General features: G+C 39.7%; 1 protein-coding gene across 10 annotated transcripts in view; it reads right to left on the bottom strand.

Moving 5' to 3' along the window:
* Window positions 1-20,151, bottom strand: part of LOC109971776 (ELKS/Rab6-interacting/CAST family member 1) — a 141,563-nt gene that overhangs the window by 92,968 nt on the left and 28,444 nt on the right. For all 10 annotated transcript variants that reach the window (XM_020620255.1, XM_020620246.1, XM_020620315.1 and 7 more), the window contains one exon: window positions 12,528-12,695. In XM_020620255.1, the coding sequence (XP_020475911.1) occupies window positions 12,528-12,695 (168 nt within the window). The remainder of the gene's footprint in view (window positions 1-12,527; window positions 12,696-20,151) is intronic.

The raw sequence follows: 20,151 nt of genomic DNA, 5'->3' as shown, positions 1-20,151 counted from the left end.
CTGAAGGAGACCACCAACAAGAGGCAGCTCCTCTAAAGCCAGGCACGGCAGTGTAGACTGTCTCTCTCAGTGAGTGTGTATTCTCCTGAGAACTCATGACGTCCGTTTCAGTCATCTCCCACACACGGCTCCCCCATTGTTTACAGTCATTCTGTTTAGACTCTGATAACTTTATCAAAAAGCTGATAGGATGAGACCAAGTTCTCCTGAAAGGTGGGAGTCCTGATGCACAGTTGCATTCCACTAACCTTGACTTTGCAAAGCTATGGACAGTTGTAGCTCCTAAATATAGCTGAATAGTAAAGTATACCAACATATAGGCAAGCTGTGGGATGTAAACACTCTGTGACTAGTGATTAGTCAGTAGTAGATTTTTAGTGGTAGCTGACTAATCAACTAGTCACCATTGACATGCCTTTGTAAAATAAAAATGATCCAGAGAAGTGTGTTATAGTAGGAATTATTGCAGTATCATAAATAAAGCTGTGCGTGCAAAGATATAGGGACAAAGATGGTTTACAAATTAAATATTATGAACTTGCTGATTCTGGCTACAGTCATTTTTTATGATTCATTTTTGTTTGATGCAACAAACTAGTGGGTGAAACATGGGCTGTGACATCATCAGTGGAATAAAATATATAGAAATTTGGCAACTATTCATTAATGAATGAGTGAAAATTAAAAGGTGGGGGATTTGAAATATCAAACGATAGTTTAAGTAAAAAATTGTAAAACCAATTTAGATTTTCTGTTAATGCTTAATTCATTTGGAAATTTGCTGTTACATTATGGTTTCAGTCTGTACGGTATAATAATTACGATAAGCAGAATTCTAATAGCAAAGAGGTTAGTGAAACAGTATCAGGCTCCGTGTCTCTGGCTAAAACTTGTGATCTCAAAGCAGCTTGTTCCAGAGCAAAACCACAAACCCGGCCGATCTGACCCATCTGTCCTTATCCAAACTAAGAGCTAGAGCTTTATGGCCTCCATAAATAAGTTTTGCAAAAAAGGGTGGTGTGGAGCATGACCACCATTAAACTATAATCATTTGTATTTTTCAAGCTAGTTTGGACCAATGAAAATACCAAACAATAATTGGCCACCCTTTGAGAAAGGCCAACTCATTTCTCTGGGCTTGTCATCATCTCTGAAATTGTGACAGGGACAGTTGTAAAACCCAAAGATCTTGGCACTGACATTACATGTGAATGCATTCCAACATGTATACCCCCCCTTCCTCCCACCCTCAGTATACTACCAATCAAGAGTTTGGACACAGTTTCCCATTGAATTTAAAGGGAAAGTTTGTCCAAACTTTTGACTGGTAGTATACAAATATACAGGGGGACAATAAACACAAAAATATGTATTAACATAGTCTGCATTTCCCCAAAGCAATCTAGGTCAAAGTCAAACAGAAACACAATCAGTCGACATTACTGAATTATCATCCTGCTATTTCAAGTGCTCTACAATCTCACGTAAAGCATGTTCATATAAAAATTGGAATTGTATAGTTAGATATGTACACCCACATACTGTTCCCATCTCCAGCCATCAGAGTTTGTTGAATCCCAGGTTAATTAGGAACTTCCTCCTACTCTTGAGCACTCAGATGTGGCTCTTCAAAGAGAAACAGTTTGCTCATGAAGCTCAGGGGAGACACTGACCTTTTATGTGTGAGGAGGGTATGCTTGCACTTCATTTAACCCCTGTCCCACTACCACCTCTCTCTCTGAAAGAGAACAACATGGGCAACACTGGCAAACTATTGAAGGGCCAATACAGTGTAAGCTGGCGCCCCCGTGTGGCTATTTTCAACCACAGGCCCATTTATCCACTTCAACAACTTCCAAGTTAAGCTAAAATTAAATTGGTTTGTCTTCCAAGTATCCACTGTGTGAGGACAGTGTGGTGGTACACAACTACACAGGAGACTCAGATCTTTGAACATGAGAACAGAGCAGGATGACACAAAGATCTCACCCTCTCTGGTCCCAGATTTTATAATAGAGTAATGCACATGCATTCTACATACTACATTTTTCTTGATAATGTAGCAATTTAACATAAAAATGTCAGGAAACATTACACTCTATGAATACAGCTGGCTACTGAAAGTTAACTGCCACTGTTTACTCCAAACTGTGAAGTCCACGCCAGATCTACACTGAAACCATCTATTTGGGAATGTAAAGGGACAACACCATCTTACAAATCCAAATATTACAATTACAGGTGGCACCTCTCCCCTATTCCCCTCAACCTTCCTTCCTGATGGCACACCGCTTAAGGAGTCATTACTCATCATTATCGACTGGAACGACAGAGCACAATGACTTCATAAGACGTGTGGTGCTCAAGAGAGAGGAAGGAAGAGAAGTGAACAATGGCTCAGGTTATGAAATCATCCACACTTTTCTTAATAAGGAAAAGAAATCATTCTTTATATCCATAGAACAACAGATTTGAATATTTTCCCTCCAAAGTGTGCAGTATGTGTAAAAAGGAAAAAATGTTGCACACTATTGCTTTTTAATGAACAAATTAGTCTTCTTCTGTGCTTTGATCTGTTGGCCAACACTTGCATGCAGAACAGAGTGGGGGACAATAGCACAAAGATACAGTGCTATGTGTGTGCTAGTGTGCCTGCATGTCTCTCTCTGTGAGTTGTGCTCTAGAAAAGCTCTTTCCTCCAAACCAAAAAGAACCAAGCAGCGGCTAGATCCAAAGTTAAGCCAAACAGGCAGACTCTCACTTATCCTAGAACCAAGGAAAAAAATTGTCAAAATAGACATGGGAGCAAATGAAATAGACAGAATTGCTGATGGGTTTCTCTATGATTACAACTGAAGCCTGTGACTCTCACAGCCTCTCCATTGCCATGACATACGTTTTGCTCCTAACCGCAGTGCCTGTTATGGCATACAAAGGTCCTCTGTGTTCATCAGTGACACACATGCCCATTTAAATGCAAGCACGTAAATCTACACAAAAGCAGATGCACATTCACTTTATGCATACAGAAACCCAGAAATACACACAATGTGTTTTAGTTGTTTTGTTTAGACAAGCAATTTACCCTGTATTTATTTGGACACGAGTTTGACAGATGAATCCCAATCATTACTCAGTTAGAAGCACAATCACACTACCTTCATCACACGGCCTCATAAACTTTATATAAAGTTATGCAGAACACCCACGAAGATAATTTGTCTGCAAGAAATGATGCCAAATTGACCCCAAAAGATAAAAAAAAAAGAAGCTAATACTGTACTACTTTCTGGAATGAGCATATTTTATTGAGCAGCCAAAGTAGGAGGGTTTCTGCATGACAATTTGCATATGACACAAATATGGTTTCATTTATAAAATGTCACATGAAATAAGTGGGGGGAAAAAATTCCATGAAATGCAGCTGCCATCACCAGCAAGGTTGTTAGGAGCCAAAAGTTTACTGTATTATTTTAACTTTGTGTGGAGGCTAAAACTACAGTTGCTTAAGACTTCAGTGACCAGGATAAAAGCAGTAATCTAAGACACTAACCAGACTTCACAGACAAAGTTGTGGTCACAGAGACCAAGTAAAAATTCAACAAACCAATAACAATATGAAACAAAACAAAAATATAAAAAACATCTTCCTAAACATTAACAATCTGCGTGTGCAGTAAACCATTATTGCCTGTTTTAGTGGGAGTGTGAGGTACACATGTTGTTATTTCCATAAGTTGCAATTAATCTTTCTTCATGCTATTACCCAACTAGAGAATAAACGCTAGTGTAATCACTTTTTAAAATAAACAAAAGTAAAATATTCCCCATGAAAATAAAACTGTTCGGAAAAATCCTATTTTTGGGCTCTAATTTTTATATATTTTCGTCCTGTGTCTGAAAACGTCAAACTCCCCAAAAACTTTGATCAATCTTAATTTATGGCTAGTGAAACAAAAATATTTGAATAGCTTGATAAATGAGGCCCACTGCTTGTGTGTGTGTGTGTGTGTGTGTGTGTGTGTGTGTGTGCGCAAGACATTTGCATATGAACACACATGAACAAACAGGAAACCATATCCAATTTTATAGTGCTGTCCAAATATGTGGCTTATTCTGAATATACAGTACTGATCTTTGGGGAACACACACAGACAATCAGGGTATGATTCTATGATTATTATCAAGAATGTCAGGTTGAGGCAACAGGGGCTACATATAGCATTTACACAAGACAAGCAGACATCTTCCCCCTCTCCCCACATAACAATCCACAAAGTCATTCACAGAAACCCTCCACTGCATTTATGCATAGCAATTAGACACTAACACACACACATCCACACAGAGACTTGCACACACAGGATGACAGAAAACCAGAGAAAGGCGAAGCGAGCACTCTTTTCGTAGCGAGTTCTCCTGGCCAACCACAGAGCAAAATGAGAGGAGAAACTCCTGTGGACCCAGAGCTGTTCAATGAAGACAGATTTCAATTGAGCAAGCTAGGCTGGATGAGAGTGCAAGTGTGTCTGTGTGTGTGTGCACTGGACAAGCTGAGCCATGTTCATGGTCTTTAGGCTCAAAACCCCTATCTCTGCCATCCCACCCGCACATGCTGTGGCAATTGTTGGGTAATTTTTACTGATGTTTTATTCCTCTGTTCCCAGCACCATTAGTGTCAATTCTTTGCTTTTTCTCCTTTTTGGAGAGAGTGAATGGGAACACTTTGATCTCTAAGAAATAAAACAAAAGAAAGAAGTGGCCACCCAGCAGGGACCACAGCAACTGTATGTCAACCTATGGCTTTGACCCAGGGTCAAATACTTTACAGGACAAATACAGCATACAGTCATATGGCTCAAATGCGAGACCAGGAGCCACACTTTGTCCCCGTTTCACTGCCTCTGACAGTTTGACAAAGGCTGAAATGCCTGTCTGAGATTTTAAAGTATGAAACACTAACACTGGACTGCTGACAAGTCAGGTTGAAACAGTTCAGCCTGAGTTATGGCTTATGTCATCATGAGGATACAGTCAAATTTAAGCTCTTCATCAAGTCAGAGACTCATGAAACAAAGTCTGATTTGTTTAATTTGAGTGCACGTGTTGCTGTCAGGCAGAAGACAGACTTGAATATCTGTAGCCTTGCCCAACACGGGGTTTGTCTTGACTGATTTTGTAGCCTGGCTCCAATCAGCCAGCCTCAAGCTCACACCATTAACCCCGGCTGATTGCTGATAGCAGCAGAGGGGGGTACAAAGGGGCCTATCACGACCCATAATACTGGAACCTCCCCAGTTCCAGCTGACTTCTCTGTGGCCACGTCTTTGCACTGTGATTGGTCAGATGGAACACATTAGGATGAAAGGCATTGGTGGCCTCATCACAAATCTATCAAGATCACACAAGAACATACAGTAAAGATGGATCCTTATCTATAATGATCTTTGAGGAATACAGTTATTCACCTGGAACACTTACAGTGCATGCCGCTATGTAACTGTGCTTATCAGTAATTCATTGTAACTCGTATGCCTTACAACATCCTCCGAAAGCTTCAAAAATCAGAGCAATGAAAGTGGAAAACCTTGTGATAAATAATCTTTCACGACATACTTTTATAACATTCTATACTGCACGTTTACTTCACAAAGTTAAATGTATGTGACACCTTCAGGTGATAAACACTATAGATGCCAAAGAAATTCAAGTTGTCCACCTCTACAGTTTACAGAAACATTTTGTGTTCTACTACAGACAGTAACAGCTTTGGTTAGGACTGGTTATTAGAATCATTTTAAAAATGAATCATTTTAGTATTTGATTAATTGACTGATGGATTAAAAGTAATTTCTTGTATGATTGTAAACTAAACATCTTTGTTTTAGACTGTTGGGCAGACAGTTATGGTTGGTATATTGCACTATGACATTTTACTGACAAAATTATAATCAGCAGATGAATCAATAATATTAAGAAGAGTAACTATTAATAGAAGCCCAAGTGAGTGACCTTTAACATTTTTCAGTACCTTATGTTCGAGTTTCACTACTGCGTTTAAATGTGTTTTCATACAAAAACCTTTTTTCTTCATTTAACAAAATATGACACTCCATGTATCTGTTTCTAATGTTGTCCTCACTTGAAGCAGCAGAACAAGAACTCTGCATAGATAACACACAGTCGCTGGCAGCGTCTTCCTGAATCAGATCGGGGAAATATCTGACCAAGGAACAAACAAATAAGACAAAGAATCTGATCAAGACACTATCTTGTGCAACTTTTTTCTGTATTTTATGTTATGTTAAATTTTAGTGAGCTTAATAGTATCGAGGTTTGATACCCAGCACTTGTAATGGTGTGTCATCAAAACTTTACATCTGCTTTAGAAAGTAGTTTAAAATTGAGAGAGAGAGAGAGAGACTGTCATACATCTGGACACACCCTGAAAGCACTACATAATGTTCGTATTCCTCCATTCACAGTAAACACAGACACACACAGACAAACATACACATGCACAATAAATACCATGCCAATGCTGGACTAATATTTTCCTTTCTATCAACATGCCACACTTCCTCACACTATCCATATGCATCACACTCAATAGTGCTACTGTTGTTCTGGGGTGGTGTTTAAAACTTGGGAAGAGGGAGAGAAAGGAGCACTCAAGGTGGTTTTGGGAAAAGAAGGTCAGCAAAAGCCTGCGGGGGTACAGCAGCATGCTTAAATTAATGCAGTGTTAACAGAAGATGGTCATCAGGTCCATTTACTCAACATGAAAATTGGGTGTACTTCAACTAAAGCAAAAATCAAAATTGTGAAAAATGGACGGGTAGAGAAATGACCCTAGAGAGAGAGAGAGAGTAGCTTAGATTAGAGAAAAGAGGGGAAATGTAGAAGGCTGGGGGATATCTCTATATCATTCTCTCTAGTTTTCGTCACAAAGGCCGAGCTGTACTGATGACACCAGGCCAGAGCAAGTGCTGAAAGGGCCTGGCAGAGGGTGCACTGAAACAGTACCTAGTATCCCCTGAGAAAGTCGAGGAGAGACCTGCTCGACACAATTGTAACTGACAGACACTCTTGTATACAGGGCATCCTTCCATACGGACAAACATACACACATGCGCCCAGAAAATCCTGAGCAGACGTAATCCAATCTCCCTGCCTGTGGTTGCTATAGGGAGGTAACATGATAGGGGACACTCTTCTTCCATGCACACAGCCGGGCTTTTTAAAAACATGAATATGGATTGAGATGACCACAATGTTTTAACATGAATAACACATGTATGCCAAAACCACACCACAGCCAGCCGTGCATGTGTACCTCCTCCATTCCGATCCCCCAAGCAAAAGAAAAAAAAGGAGCCAAAAACGAAAAAATAAATAAATAAATCCATCATTATGCATTGGTCATGGTCTCAAAGACCAAGGGTCTGAACAGAGCTCCCACTGTTCTGTGTTGTGATATGCAAGACCCAAAATGCCTGTACAAACCTATCTTGTGCATTTTCTTTTTTGCAGCTAAAGACCAGTTCCTCATTATTTTTACTGAGATTCTGTCGTTAACTATTAAGATCAATATAGGGTTCAAACTACAGCAATAACATCAGGCTACTATGCTAGAAGTCTTGGGGACTGTTCATGGAGAGGCCCGTACGAAAAGAGAAAAAATGTCACCAATGTGTGATATATACAGTACTGCATTCTGAGGCAGTCTCTGCAGTGTTGTACTACTATAATTTCAAGAAGAGTCATTATTTGCTTAGCATTGGTCTACCTGTGTCTCATGTGTCCCATCAGCCTGGGAGAAATTTAACCCAAATGTAAAGTATCACTTGCTGTATTAAACAGAGACATTTTACCATTCTGAAGGGCCACACTTCAAACTCAGATCAGGGCATCAGACCCTTAAACTTAAAAGCCAAAGAAGTCTAACAGATGAAAGTGTGGTTTTACTAAAGTACTCTCATTTGTATCTACATCAACTACTCTCGTGACACCTTCACAGAAATGTGGTAGAGCCTGTTGTGTTAAAAGTGAGTGAAAACAAAAGAATCATGCTTTTAGTTGCTACAGTATGCAAAAAGTAGTTAAATAAAGCTCCAATACTATGATTCACCAAAGCAACAGGTATGTCAATAGCAGAGCTGTCATTTTAATCCAACAGAGCTGCAAATAGTATGTGATAATGCATATTTATGTTTAAAAACACAGCAGTGATGGAGCTTCAGTCAAGACATCAGCATCATAAAACCAGTACCATTAGTAAAAACAGGCCTGGTCAAAAACTGAGGCTAATGTCCAGTCTGTATTTTTGATGTTCTCCTGATGTAAACTTCTGAAAATAATTTTGCTCCAATGCATGCTTTAATAAGGAATGAGGAAATGAGAGAGCATGTCAGATAGTCTCTGTAGACTCGACATGAGACAGGAGGCAGAGACTGGGTTTGTTGAAGAAAACCTGCAGGCGAGCAGGTTAGAGTCAGTGGCCAGAAGCCTGTGGTCAGGTTCTGACTCACTGGTCAGAAACCTGCCTCCAGTTTTCTGTCTGCCAAACAATCTGTGTATGGACTCTAGCTGCTTCCTTTATCTTTTCCCAGCCCTAGCTCCTCTGACGTTCAGTAGTCATTTTTGTCTATATGTTTCAGTGGTTAACTAATTTACCCTGCTTTTATCGTTCCATGTAATCTGGTGTTGTATTTCCAATGATTTTTTTTGTTGTTGTTATCAAATAAGTCCCCCTTTGATGGTGGAAAATGGACCCTAGATATTCAGATACACAGTTTCAGGGAAAAGCTTAATCCTGCCTTAGAAGTTAGTTATGATTCGAAGCTACACTCCTGTCTTTCCCTTTGTATACAGATCTCTAAGTTATAGGCCTCCAAGACTGCTAGAAAACTGGAAACTCGGGAAACATTGGACAGAGAAAGTGAAGAGTACACAGTGTGGCTTCATGGTATACAGAGTTATCAAGAGATTTATGTTGTAATGGAAAAGAGTATGTAGCACCCTAAACTGTAGCTAACAATCCCAGATACTACAGTATTTTGGACTCAGATTTAAGATTTGAATTCCATTTAGACAGTGTCGCCAAAACAGCATGTTTCTTTTTAGAAATATTACCATTCCACAGTGAGACATAACACATTACAGGGTTGGTTCACTCAAGCACAAACATTAGTTTTAGTTTTCGGGCACCATTAAAATGCAGTGAAGCTGAGCAGGATTTAATTTGTGGTGTTCCCAGCATAAAAAAAAAATCTACAGCAATATCCCGTTCCAGAAACAATGTCTTGCTTAAAATCCATCTCACTATGAACAGTTTTTATTATAACAACTGCTATTTGTTAGGTTATTTTTTAGTTAGATAGATATTCAGAGATTTGTTGTCTAGGAATGTTAGTGCAGCCAGGATGTCTTCCTCAGGCTGTTAAATGCAAGGTTAGTTAAAAGCAGAGAAAAGCGGCAGTCAGGGACGAATGTTATTATGACGGTAAAAGTAATCATAATATTTGTCTTAATGTGTAATGTTATGTCAAATTGTTTTAGATACACACCACGAAAACAACAGCCACACACATTATTTTCTTCATGTTTTGTCTACTGCTCTGCTCAGCTGCCAAGCTGACATATCAGGTGACGTCACGGTTCGACAGCCCAGAAAGGATTAATATTGTATAGCAATGCTTGGTTCGGGGTCTTTTTTTTTTGTTTTCCGGGCTGCTTTGGCAGGCTGGGGGTTGGAAGATCTCTGGACTGGAAGTGTGAATTCTTGCCTGTGACTCTTTGAATAAACCAGCACGGTTATATTTTTTATATACTCAAGTGGTCTGAGTCGTCCCTCGGAGTTCCTGGTTTGAAAGAACCGGATAAGGCTTTATAATGGTTTTCAGCCTAACATATTGAAGAAAGTGTCCCTATGAAAACTGTTGACAGCATCTGGAATAAAGAGTTTGTTCCTGGTACATCAATCTAAATTTTGTGACTGAAGATTAAAAAGAGGTGAACAGTGTCTTGTTGTGGTATGACTTTTTAAATAAATAAATAATCATCAGCTCTCAGTTTTGAACGAGTCTCTATCTGTATCTCACCATCATCTCTGGTTGGAGAAGCCCAAACTATATTTCGTTTTAAAAGAAACCCTGAAAATTTGAGAAAACTAAGCAAAAACATTAAAGATTTTTTTTTCTGTAATCTTATCATTTATATTGAGGACATCGGAATACTGTGACCAAATAACTGTCTGAAATCATAATAAATGTCTTCACAACAACTGGGAGATGTGATTGTATATTATAATTCATGCAGAAACAGCATGTTTTTTTTTTCTTTATATTAAACTAAAGGATTGCCTGACTGCTGAAACAGATGTACACTTGCCAATAACACAAAGATACATTAACTGTCTAGTTTGATTTTCCTCACAAAGCTGTACTACATCTGAGTGCTTTTCAGAAAGTGAGTGGAGAAAAACTGTCTCAGCTTCCACATGAATTCAAAAAAAAAGTGAAAGCAGCCAAAGTTAGGGAAGATTAACATGTTTGGACTAGGGTGCACAGAATACGTAGTACACTTCCATGAGCATTTAAATATGTCATAATGATTCATGAACGTGTCCATTTGAGACACCTGAACTCTGGGTGACAGCAAATACAAAGATGATGCCAAAATTTGAGAAAAGCAAACCTAATTTGAACTATTATATTCAGGGCAGCTTCAACACATTTGATTTGCTGCATGTAAGATCAGCGTCATGGCTGAAGAAGACAAAATCACTCTTTTGTGAGGAAATACATCCCTGGCATTTTAATTTATGTCTGTGAAGAACTTCATGCTGCCTGCAAAGACTTCAAACACACACAGAGCTTGTCAGTGCATTTTAGAATAAGCCAGCAGTAACTCATACAGTATGAAGCCCAGAAAGGAAACTAGCTTTGACTCGCAGCTCCACTCCTGCCTTTCCCTTGGGACACTGCACTGTAAGTTATAGCCCTTTGGGACTGCTGGGAAATAGGAAGTGTGGAAAACCAATCAGATTGTGGTCTGTGTATACAGTGTGGCTAATGGAATGAAACACCTGTTGGTTCACAGTGTAAAATACTTGGCCCGCTTCTTCATTCAAATATCACTTGATTTTCCGCTCATTTTTCATTAACGTACGTAAATGTAGGGTCAAATTATTAAAGAAATATATTTTAAATGTTATAGCCCACTTACTGCAAGGCATTAAAGATTGAGAGTAACTGTATGTAACTGTATGATGTGCTGAGAAAAGAGAAACACAGGGATACATGGAAACAGGAAGGTTTTCTGTGCAGAGACAGATGAAATAACACAAATGAAGGAACAAAAACTGGCAGGGGACATGCCGGTTGTCAACACACTGACAGGCAGAACAATCATCATCCAAAGATGAATGGTAAAAGGACTTGTACTTCTGTAGCACTTTTCTATGCACTCACAGTGCTTATTATTTGCCCATTCACACCAATGGCAGCTTTCTTTCACACATAATTGCAATTAATAGTGCAACTGCACAACTAAATTGAATAATCAAAACAGCAGAAATGTCAGAAAGTAAGGGACCCTGTATATAATCTACAAACAAGTGTGCCTCAAATAAAGAGCTATAGGTGGTACCCAAAGGAGTCAAGCACAATATAGGGTGCATATGAAGATCGTCTTTACATGACTCCCACAGAAACATCTGGAGGTCACATAATAATAAAAATGCATTTGACCATGTTCTTACATGTACACACACAGATTGATGGCACTGCTTGTCACCTTTGAAGGCCTATTCCATTAAATTCAGCATGGGGATCGGTGGGTGTTGAGAGAGGGAGATCTAATTTAAGGACATGAGAAGAAACAAGGAAGCTGAGAGGGAGCTTTGTGTGTAATTAGTCTATAGAGGAACTGCCAACATGCACACCACAGGTGGCCACAGGCCCTGTCTAAATGGCAAGCCTTATAAAACTCATTAAGGCCCTTGAGACATGCCGTGAGAGTGTGTATACACACACACACACAACATGTATAGGTGTGTGTGTATACTGTATTAACACGCTCACCATCTACTGTATTCACAAGGCCAGTGGCATATTCATGTAGTCAGAAAGAGGACATAGAATTAACTTCAGTCAACAAACCAGTCACTGATCAAATAAACACTTCTTTGTTTTCCTACAAAGGTGTTTTCATACAGCAAGCAATAGTTTTACATGGAAAATGTAGAGTGATTAAAGTACTCAAAAGATGAAAAAGTATTACCAACTCAAATGCTAGCTATAATCAGCACTCACTAACTTTATTAAAGCAGCATTAGTTGATTTTTGGCCACAGGGACAGCTGAGGAAGTGATATTTAAAAATACTAATCAGTACAGCTTTAATAAGATGTTCTTCTTTGTGAGCCTTTGAATGCAAACTAACTTAAAAATGTATTTTTTGATGTGTATTTTAGGTATGGCAACACTGCATGCAGCACTACTGTATGATGTTGGATTTATGTACCTTCTTCTGCAGGACATTAATCTTCCTCTCTTTGACATCAAGCATGTCCTTCATGTCTCTGATCTCTCCTGTTAATGTGCTCTTTTCATCAGTCAGATCCTGCAGCTGCTTGGTCTTCTTGGTCAGAAACTGCTCCTTTTCCTCCAGACGTACACGCAGAGCATCTACCTAGAATGGACATGAACACACAGACCAATAGGAGTCAACCAGACAGAGACTGCAACAAAGCTGCTCTATAATGCAAACACTTACTGTGTAGTAATAGACAGGTAAAGAAAAGGGGAATAAGTGGCAGTGTGGCTGATAATTCATACAGTTTAGTCATTCAGGCAGATGGACAGACAAGCAGCAGGTTGCAAGTAGCTTTTTATTAGATTAAACTAGGCAGACTTGTTTGAAAATTATGATTTTTCCAGTTCCCAGTCAGGTGGACCATAAGTTATTATTCGGCACTGAAAATGACATGTCTCAACACATTTACTTGTTGAAATTTGGAAGTAGTAAAACTTCAGCTTTGACCTAATGTCCATACTATGAGCCACTGTGGACTGATGCAGGAAAAGTATGCATGAGAGCGAAGGAGCCCTGGAGCCCGCCCCATCATTTGTTACCGAGTGTTGTATGATTGGGTCAACACTACCACAGATCAAACTGCTCACACATTTCACACTCGCTCATTCATGTCCTCTGCATCTGGCAGTATGCAGTGAGATGAGTGATATCTAAGCTCGTTCCAGATCTTCTTACTGGAAATATCTCAGTGTTCTGAAGCAGTGAGTTTTACTTGGGGATGTGTGAAAACACTTAAAGCACAGGCTCTTTTGTTCTCTTCAGCTCATCTCAAAAGTTTCACAGGGTACAGGAAAATCATTAAGTGATGAGTGTTCTGGGGCCACGGGTGGAAAATAACTAAAGTATACTTATCAAGTACTGTACCTATAGTAAGTACACTTCGGAGGTACTTTGAATATTTATCTTCATGAAAATATTTGAGGAAAATATTGCACTTTTTCTCTATAACACAAAATTTTTGCATTTATATTTCCATCTACCCATTATCTATACCACTCATCCTGGAGGAGAGGAGGAGTGGTTGGAACCAATCCCAATCTTTCACCCAGCTCATCTATCACACAGCTGACACTGGGTGAGAGACAAGGTCCATCCATTCATGTCACCAGTCTAACATATGTCTGAAACATAGACAACCATTCACATTCCCATAATTTAGTAGGGATAGGACAATGTGACTTTTTCTCAGTGCAATAGGACACATACTATTCAATTCAATCACGATACAATTAAAAATTCAATGACAATGTATGACTAGCTGTAGAATACTTGTATTTTATTCCTCTTTATCCCCTATTTCTAGCACTGGTTTGTTTATGTAAAGAACAACCAGATATATATTGACTTGCATTCTGTTATTTACAAAAAATGTGATGTCTCTGATATATGAGACCGCACAATATCTATCGCTAGACAACATTATACATAGTGACATTTTTGTATCAAGATATATTGAATTTTGATATATTGCCCCATCCCTACCATTTAGAGTGCCCAGTCAACCTGACCTGGATGTGATCAGAATGTACCCAGACAAAACTCACACAGACATGGGGAGAACCTGCAGACCCCACACACAAAAGCCCCGGTCAGCATTTATATTTGCTTTGAGCTTTAAAGTTTAAAATATACAAAGCATATAAAATATGAGAACACTGACAAAGGGAAGCAATTAGCTGCAAGACTGGAGACATTTTAGAAATTAAAACTCTACAGTAGATAACTAATAACTACTGAAGTAGCAAATAACACAATAAATGTACTATGAACACAACTGAGGGGTATGGTGTTGCTGGGCCACAGTTTGTTCCAAGCTGCCTTTATGTGTATGTACGTGTAAAATGAGAGGTCACAATGCAAGCTACAGACAGAAGCAGTCCAGGACCACCAGGTGTAAGATGATGAAGCATTCTCTCATATTGCTACTCTGGCAGACAACCAGAGTCTAATACTGAGCCCTGCTCTGTCTTCCGCTCTCCACACTGGCACACACACACCAGACACCACTAATCCTTTGTACGTATGGCATGTCAGTGACTGCACATTATCATGTGCTGATGCCCATGTGTTGCTACATAATCGTGTGCATGCATATGTGTGTGTCATAGTGTGTATGAAAGGGAGAAAGAAAAACCTCCTCCTTTCCAACCCCACCTGGCAAGAAGCAATTTAGCAAGAATGTAGCAGAGAGGCCTGACAGGAAATCTCTGCTGTCTCACCTATACTGGCTCACTAAGCTGCGGTAGTACTGGTCAGACACCCTGCTATTACCCTCTTAACGCACTCATTGCTGCCAGACACAGTATGTGGAAAAACACAGAGCTGGATAATAAAGAGGGGGCAGATGGGGAGGGGAAGTGTGAAATCTAGGGGAGAGATGAATAAAAAGACAGCGGACAGACATGATGGGAATTCTTAACAAATCATCTGGCTTGCACATATTACCACCGCTGACATATTGCTCCTCCAGTGGTTTAAACTCCCTCTCCATCAGCACATCTGCTACAGGCAATGCTTTATGTCTTTATCAGCTAGCATACATGCTGAGATAATAGACAGCTAACAAGGCAAGGTAGGTGAGTAGCCCTTCTTCTTCAATTTCCTCTCCAATCCCCCCTTCACTGTCATCTTCTAGCAACACCTCTCTCTCACCTAGACACTTCTACCTCTTTTTCAAAACTCCATCCCTCCAGCCATGCTCCTAACACTCCAGGAGTTTTCCTATTGCCATTTAAAGGTGTGGGTCCTGTGGTGAGAAAAACTGAGGTGTCAGCTTGAGAAATTTTTCAAGTCCTCAAGCCAGGTTGTCTTTGGGACAGGCCCACATTTTCCAACCGTGACGTTGTAGTGTTTCTGTGTGGGGCTGCACTTCCATATGATAAAGATAACACTCAAAGCAGAACTCCTGTGTTCTCAAAGACAACCAGGGTGCTCATACTACCCATGTACCTGGATACTAGGGACTACATTCAGTTCTGTAATCACAGCATTTGTTTACTGCGTGAAAGGAAGAAACAAAGAAAGAAAAAATAAAGGAAGAGACAGAAAGGTGAAGGAGAGAGAGGGGCCCACTGCTGTTCAGTTTAGCCCAGTTCAAAATTGCACTGAGGTGTCCCTCTGAAAAGATGAAATAAAAATGTATCTACAGTATATAACCTCCCCCTCCCCAAACCCCACCTAAGCTTTCCAGCATCTCACTCAGCACCATTTAATAAAAAAAAAAATGATATTGTACTTTCAAGACATGAATACATAAGTAATCTAAAGTGCATGTTTATATGTCACTGTATTCTACACACACACATCACATGTATATTCCTGAAACTAAAACTACAAGCATGCACACACACATATATACATAAACTCACACTCTTGCTTCTGGACTACTTCGCTTACAATGGCAGTCAAATGTGGATTCTGGCCACTGGTTAGCATAGTAAAACTGAGGCTTAAAGAAAACAGCTTTGCTGTTTGTCCGCTCGTCGCACTCCTGCCTCGCATTTCATCATAAAAGTTCTTCTGGCAAGAGAATCTGCAAAGGTATCAAGCCTGGCGTCGGCTCTCGGTCTCAATAAACAACACAGGGACTATATAAAGTAGACCACAGTTGAAATGCCAGAACTAGAAGCCATAGGGAGACCACAGCAAAGGCCTGGGGATGCACCAACACTTACATACAAACAGTTGCACGCTGACACCCACTTGGGAGTATAATACAGCAAGAAGAGCCGTAGGTTGATTCTGAACACGATCTCAAATATCCCAATTTAATTCTTTCACACATTACCAGCTATATTCATCTTTGTGCTGCTGCTCAAAGAAGTCTGAATGTCACTTCAGCTCACAGCCCCACCGTAAATGTTCTTAAATCCCAAGGGTGGGTATGATGGAGTGTGCCTGACATGTGAACTCAGGTCTGCTTGGGCCGCTGCACTGCACTACACACATCTGTGTGAGCCACTTCTCAGATTGCATGATGTTCAGCTGGCCTGTATAAATACAGCAAAGGGAAGCCATTAGATAATCTATTTAAAGGCCCGTGCTGTGAAATTAATCATCTAAATTTATGACAATATCCAGCTAAATCTTGTTTATTTAGCAATTAATGGAGCCAAGCCTGGACTAGTTCATTAGAAGGATGAATGCTTTTTAATTTCAAGATGATTTTACACCACCAGTCTCCCATAGCAGCTATAATCATTCATTTATCTGCTGAAATGTATTCATCAAAGGCTACTTTCACATTACAGGCTTTAAATTCTCACTTCCAATCTTTTTTTGTGTTGATGGCTCACATTCTTTGTCGGTAATGGCTTGCATACATAGAATGAAACCAAACAATCAAACACACTCAGAAAATACTGTACATTGAGTTTAGCTTTCTATTTTGCTTGTGATTCAATTCTGTGGGCAGACAAGTGACCTGACATGAGAAAAGTGAAATGGCCAAGCAGAGTGATACATTTATAGCACGTCCAGTGAGACACACCTGTTTATTGGAGCACCTCTTTGAAATGCAGGCTGTATTTTCACATACAGTAATAATTTAGCCTTGTCCGACATTAGCAGAGACTCTGGTTACAGGATAGAGACAAGACATGCTGAGAGATCACCCACAATTCATCAAACTGTTACAGTATGGAGTGCACTTAAGGACAAGGTCAGGGTTGATTAGGATCAGTAAGAAGTATCTTGGTCAGTTCGAGATAGCCAGGATTATTTCTACATGCTGTGAACATACGTGAGCATCACAGAGTTGCTTTTCATTTTTTGATGTGCTCCCACTGAGATCAGTGCTGCACATGGCCAGCTGCGTGGATTAGATCTATCAGCTGGTCCACGGGGGCCCCCTTGAAAAAGAGGCCGCTAGCCTCAATGGGATTTTCACAGTGATTCACTGTGAAGACTGTGTGAAATTGTAAATTGTTCTGGGTAGAAAGCGGTCAAGTACAACACCAAACTATTTAACTCTAAAGCCAGTTAAGTGCTACATCGAGTTCAGCAAGTTCTCATGAACCAGGCTACCTTTCTGTCTCTGTTATGGCCCCATAAATATGAATGAATGAACATTTGGACATTGAGGACAGCTGGAATGTATCTGAAGCACTGTCACATCCCACAAGCAGAGCAAACAGATTGTTTACTACTTACCATCATATTGAAAATCCTTACTGTTTTACTGTATGTTTATGCAAATTTACTAGGGCTACAACCACATATGAAGCAGACAGGAAATTTAAATACAAACCAACCAGAGAAGCTTTTAAAGCTTTAAGTAATTAGATAATGTGAAACCAGTGTGACTTTGTGAAAGGGGTTGCTCTTAATGATGAACCTACTGAGCATTATCACCTGAATCTGCATCCCACCCTTGTTTTTGCAAAACTTTAGAGTGAGTTTCAGCCCATTGTTTAGCTGCCTGGTCTTCAACCTTACTGCCAGTGTCCAAGAATGGCACAGACCTCCATAACCTTGCCCAGAACTGCCAAGTGCACAAGCAACCAAATATCAAGCATTCAGTATCCTTATAGTTCATTCATTTGTCCTTATACTTCCATTTGTACTTAGTGAGGGCAGGTTCCTGCTTGTGAACAGAACAAAAAGGACAGTGAACATTAGACTTACATTCACCAATGGACCATAGACTTGACTTACAGAATACTAATGTTGCTATATATGCAAGTGTTTGCTAAACTCACAATACTGACTTAAAAAAAAGTGATATTGCAGCTCAATTTATGTGGATGCTACCTGGCTAGCTATCCTTTATATTCACCTCATCGCCCTCAGTCAGTTGTCGGTTCATTTTGCCACAGCTCTGGTTTGCTTCACTCTTTTTTCCTGGTCTCTGCCTGCTACTAGCCCTGGATGCCAGCTGCTCAGCTTCTCGTCACCCTGTCACCGTTTTGTCTGGTCTGTGGATCATTCCACTCCCAACTCAACTCAACTCAACTCAACTTTATTTATATAGCGCTTTACCACAGCACAGCTGACCAAAGCACTTAACATAGCATACAAATATAAGAACAACACATAAAAAGCTATAAACAATACTATAAACACTAACACCACGGACAGAGTGTCATTCCTGATCAAACGCCAGTGAATGCTCTGAACTGTTTGTGCCTTCTCATCTGCTACAGTTAAGATATTTAAGACTGCCATTCTCTGGATGTTATGTTGAGACTGAATAGCCTCTGACTTGCTGACTTCTTGTTCATTTGTTTATATATTTCCTACCTTAATGTGGAGATCTGTATTAGTCTAAAGGTTCTTTGGATGTCGGTCTCCTGTTTGTTTGGTGTATACTTACTGCTGTCCAGTTCCTAGTTTCATTATTCTCTAGTTTTTGTTTGTATCTGACCAGTACTCTGCTAGACTTCTGTTACCCCCACCGAGATTCAAGATTCAAAGATTCGAAGTGTTTCGAATTGTTATGTGCACAATAAGGAAACGCGTTTCCCTGTACAATGAAATTCTTACTTTGCCATCCAAAATAAATGCCAAACAATAGAAAGTGAAATATAAGGTAGATAAATAGTACACAAAATCTAAAGGCACTTAAAAACATCAAGTGGAAGCAAATATTATAAAATAAAAATATATAAAGAATATAATAAAGAGAATGCATGCTGTATGTCCAATAGGCCACAGTGAGTGTGCAATTATGCATGTGCAAATGTGCATGTGCAAATTTGGTATGTAAACAGTACAGGTGGAATTACATGAAGTAAGACCTGCTTGCATATTCCTGTCAGCTGTTTAGGAGTCTGATGGCAGATGGAAAGAAATAGTTTTTCAGTCTAGAAGTTATGTTTTTGTTAAGGAGGTTATGTTTTTGGTTGTGTGTGTGTGTGTGTGTGTGTGTGTGTGTGTGTGTGTGTGTGTGTGTGTGTGAAAAACATATGTGTGTAAAACATACACCCCATAGGGTGGGAGGTTGGAATTGGGTCACTTCAGCAGGTAATGTGAACCAAGCTAAAGAGAAACCAACATTATTACACGATGAAGAATGAAGAGAACAAATGTAGAATGTTCAGTTCAAACAACCAATTGCTCTGAGTTTTGCTTTCACTCTGACTAATGTCTGCAATGTGGTGAATAAACAGCCAATTCATCTTATAAAAGGCCTATGTTCAACATGTATACTCTATATTGCCTCACACACAGTGTACAAGCACCTGACTGTGTGTAGGTATGTGTGTGTGTGTGTGTGCCTTTTACTCACAGATGTGAGAAGGAGTGGTGTTAAATGATCCATAGTTTCCTGATGAAGCAATAGATGTCAGGAGGTCACTGTTTAAGGTTGTGAGGTTAGACAGCCCGAAGACCCAAGTGTTATTTTTTTCATGCATGGTGGCTGTACATGCACACAGGTGCACGTGGAGTTGCAGTGCAAATGCAGCATTTCACACAGTAACTGTGAATAAGGTTTCCTCAATACCCTGCGCGGATTCTGGGATCTTCCATTTTACACATGTGCACACACAGCATACAAAAGCATATGCATGCAAACAGAAGACTTGATCTCCAGATGAGCCAGACATGACGA

Source organism: Monopterus albus, unplaced genomic scaffold (genome assembly GCF_001952655.1).
Source record: "Monopterus albus unplaced genomic scaffold, M_albus_1.0 scaffold6.1, whole genome shotgun sequence".
Lineage (NCBI taxonomy): Eukaryota > Metazoa > Chordata > Actinopteri > Synbranchiformes > Synbranchidae > Monopterus > Monopterus albus.
This window is presented reverse-complemented; position numbering and strand designations above follow the sequence as displayed.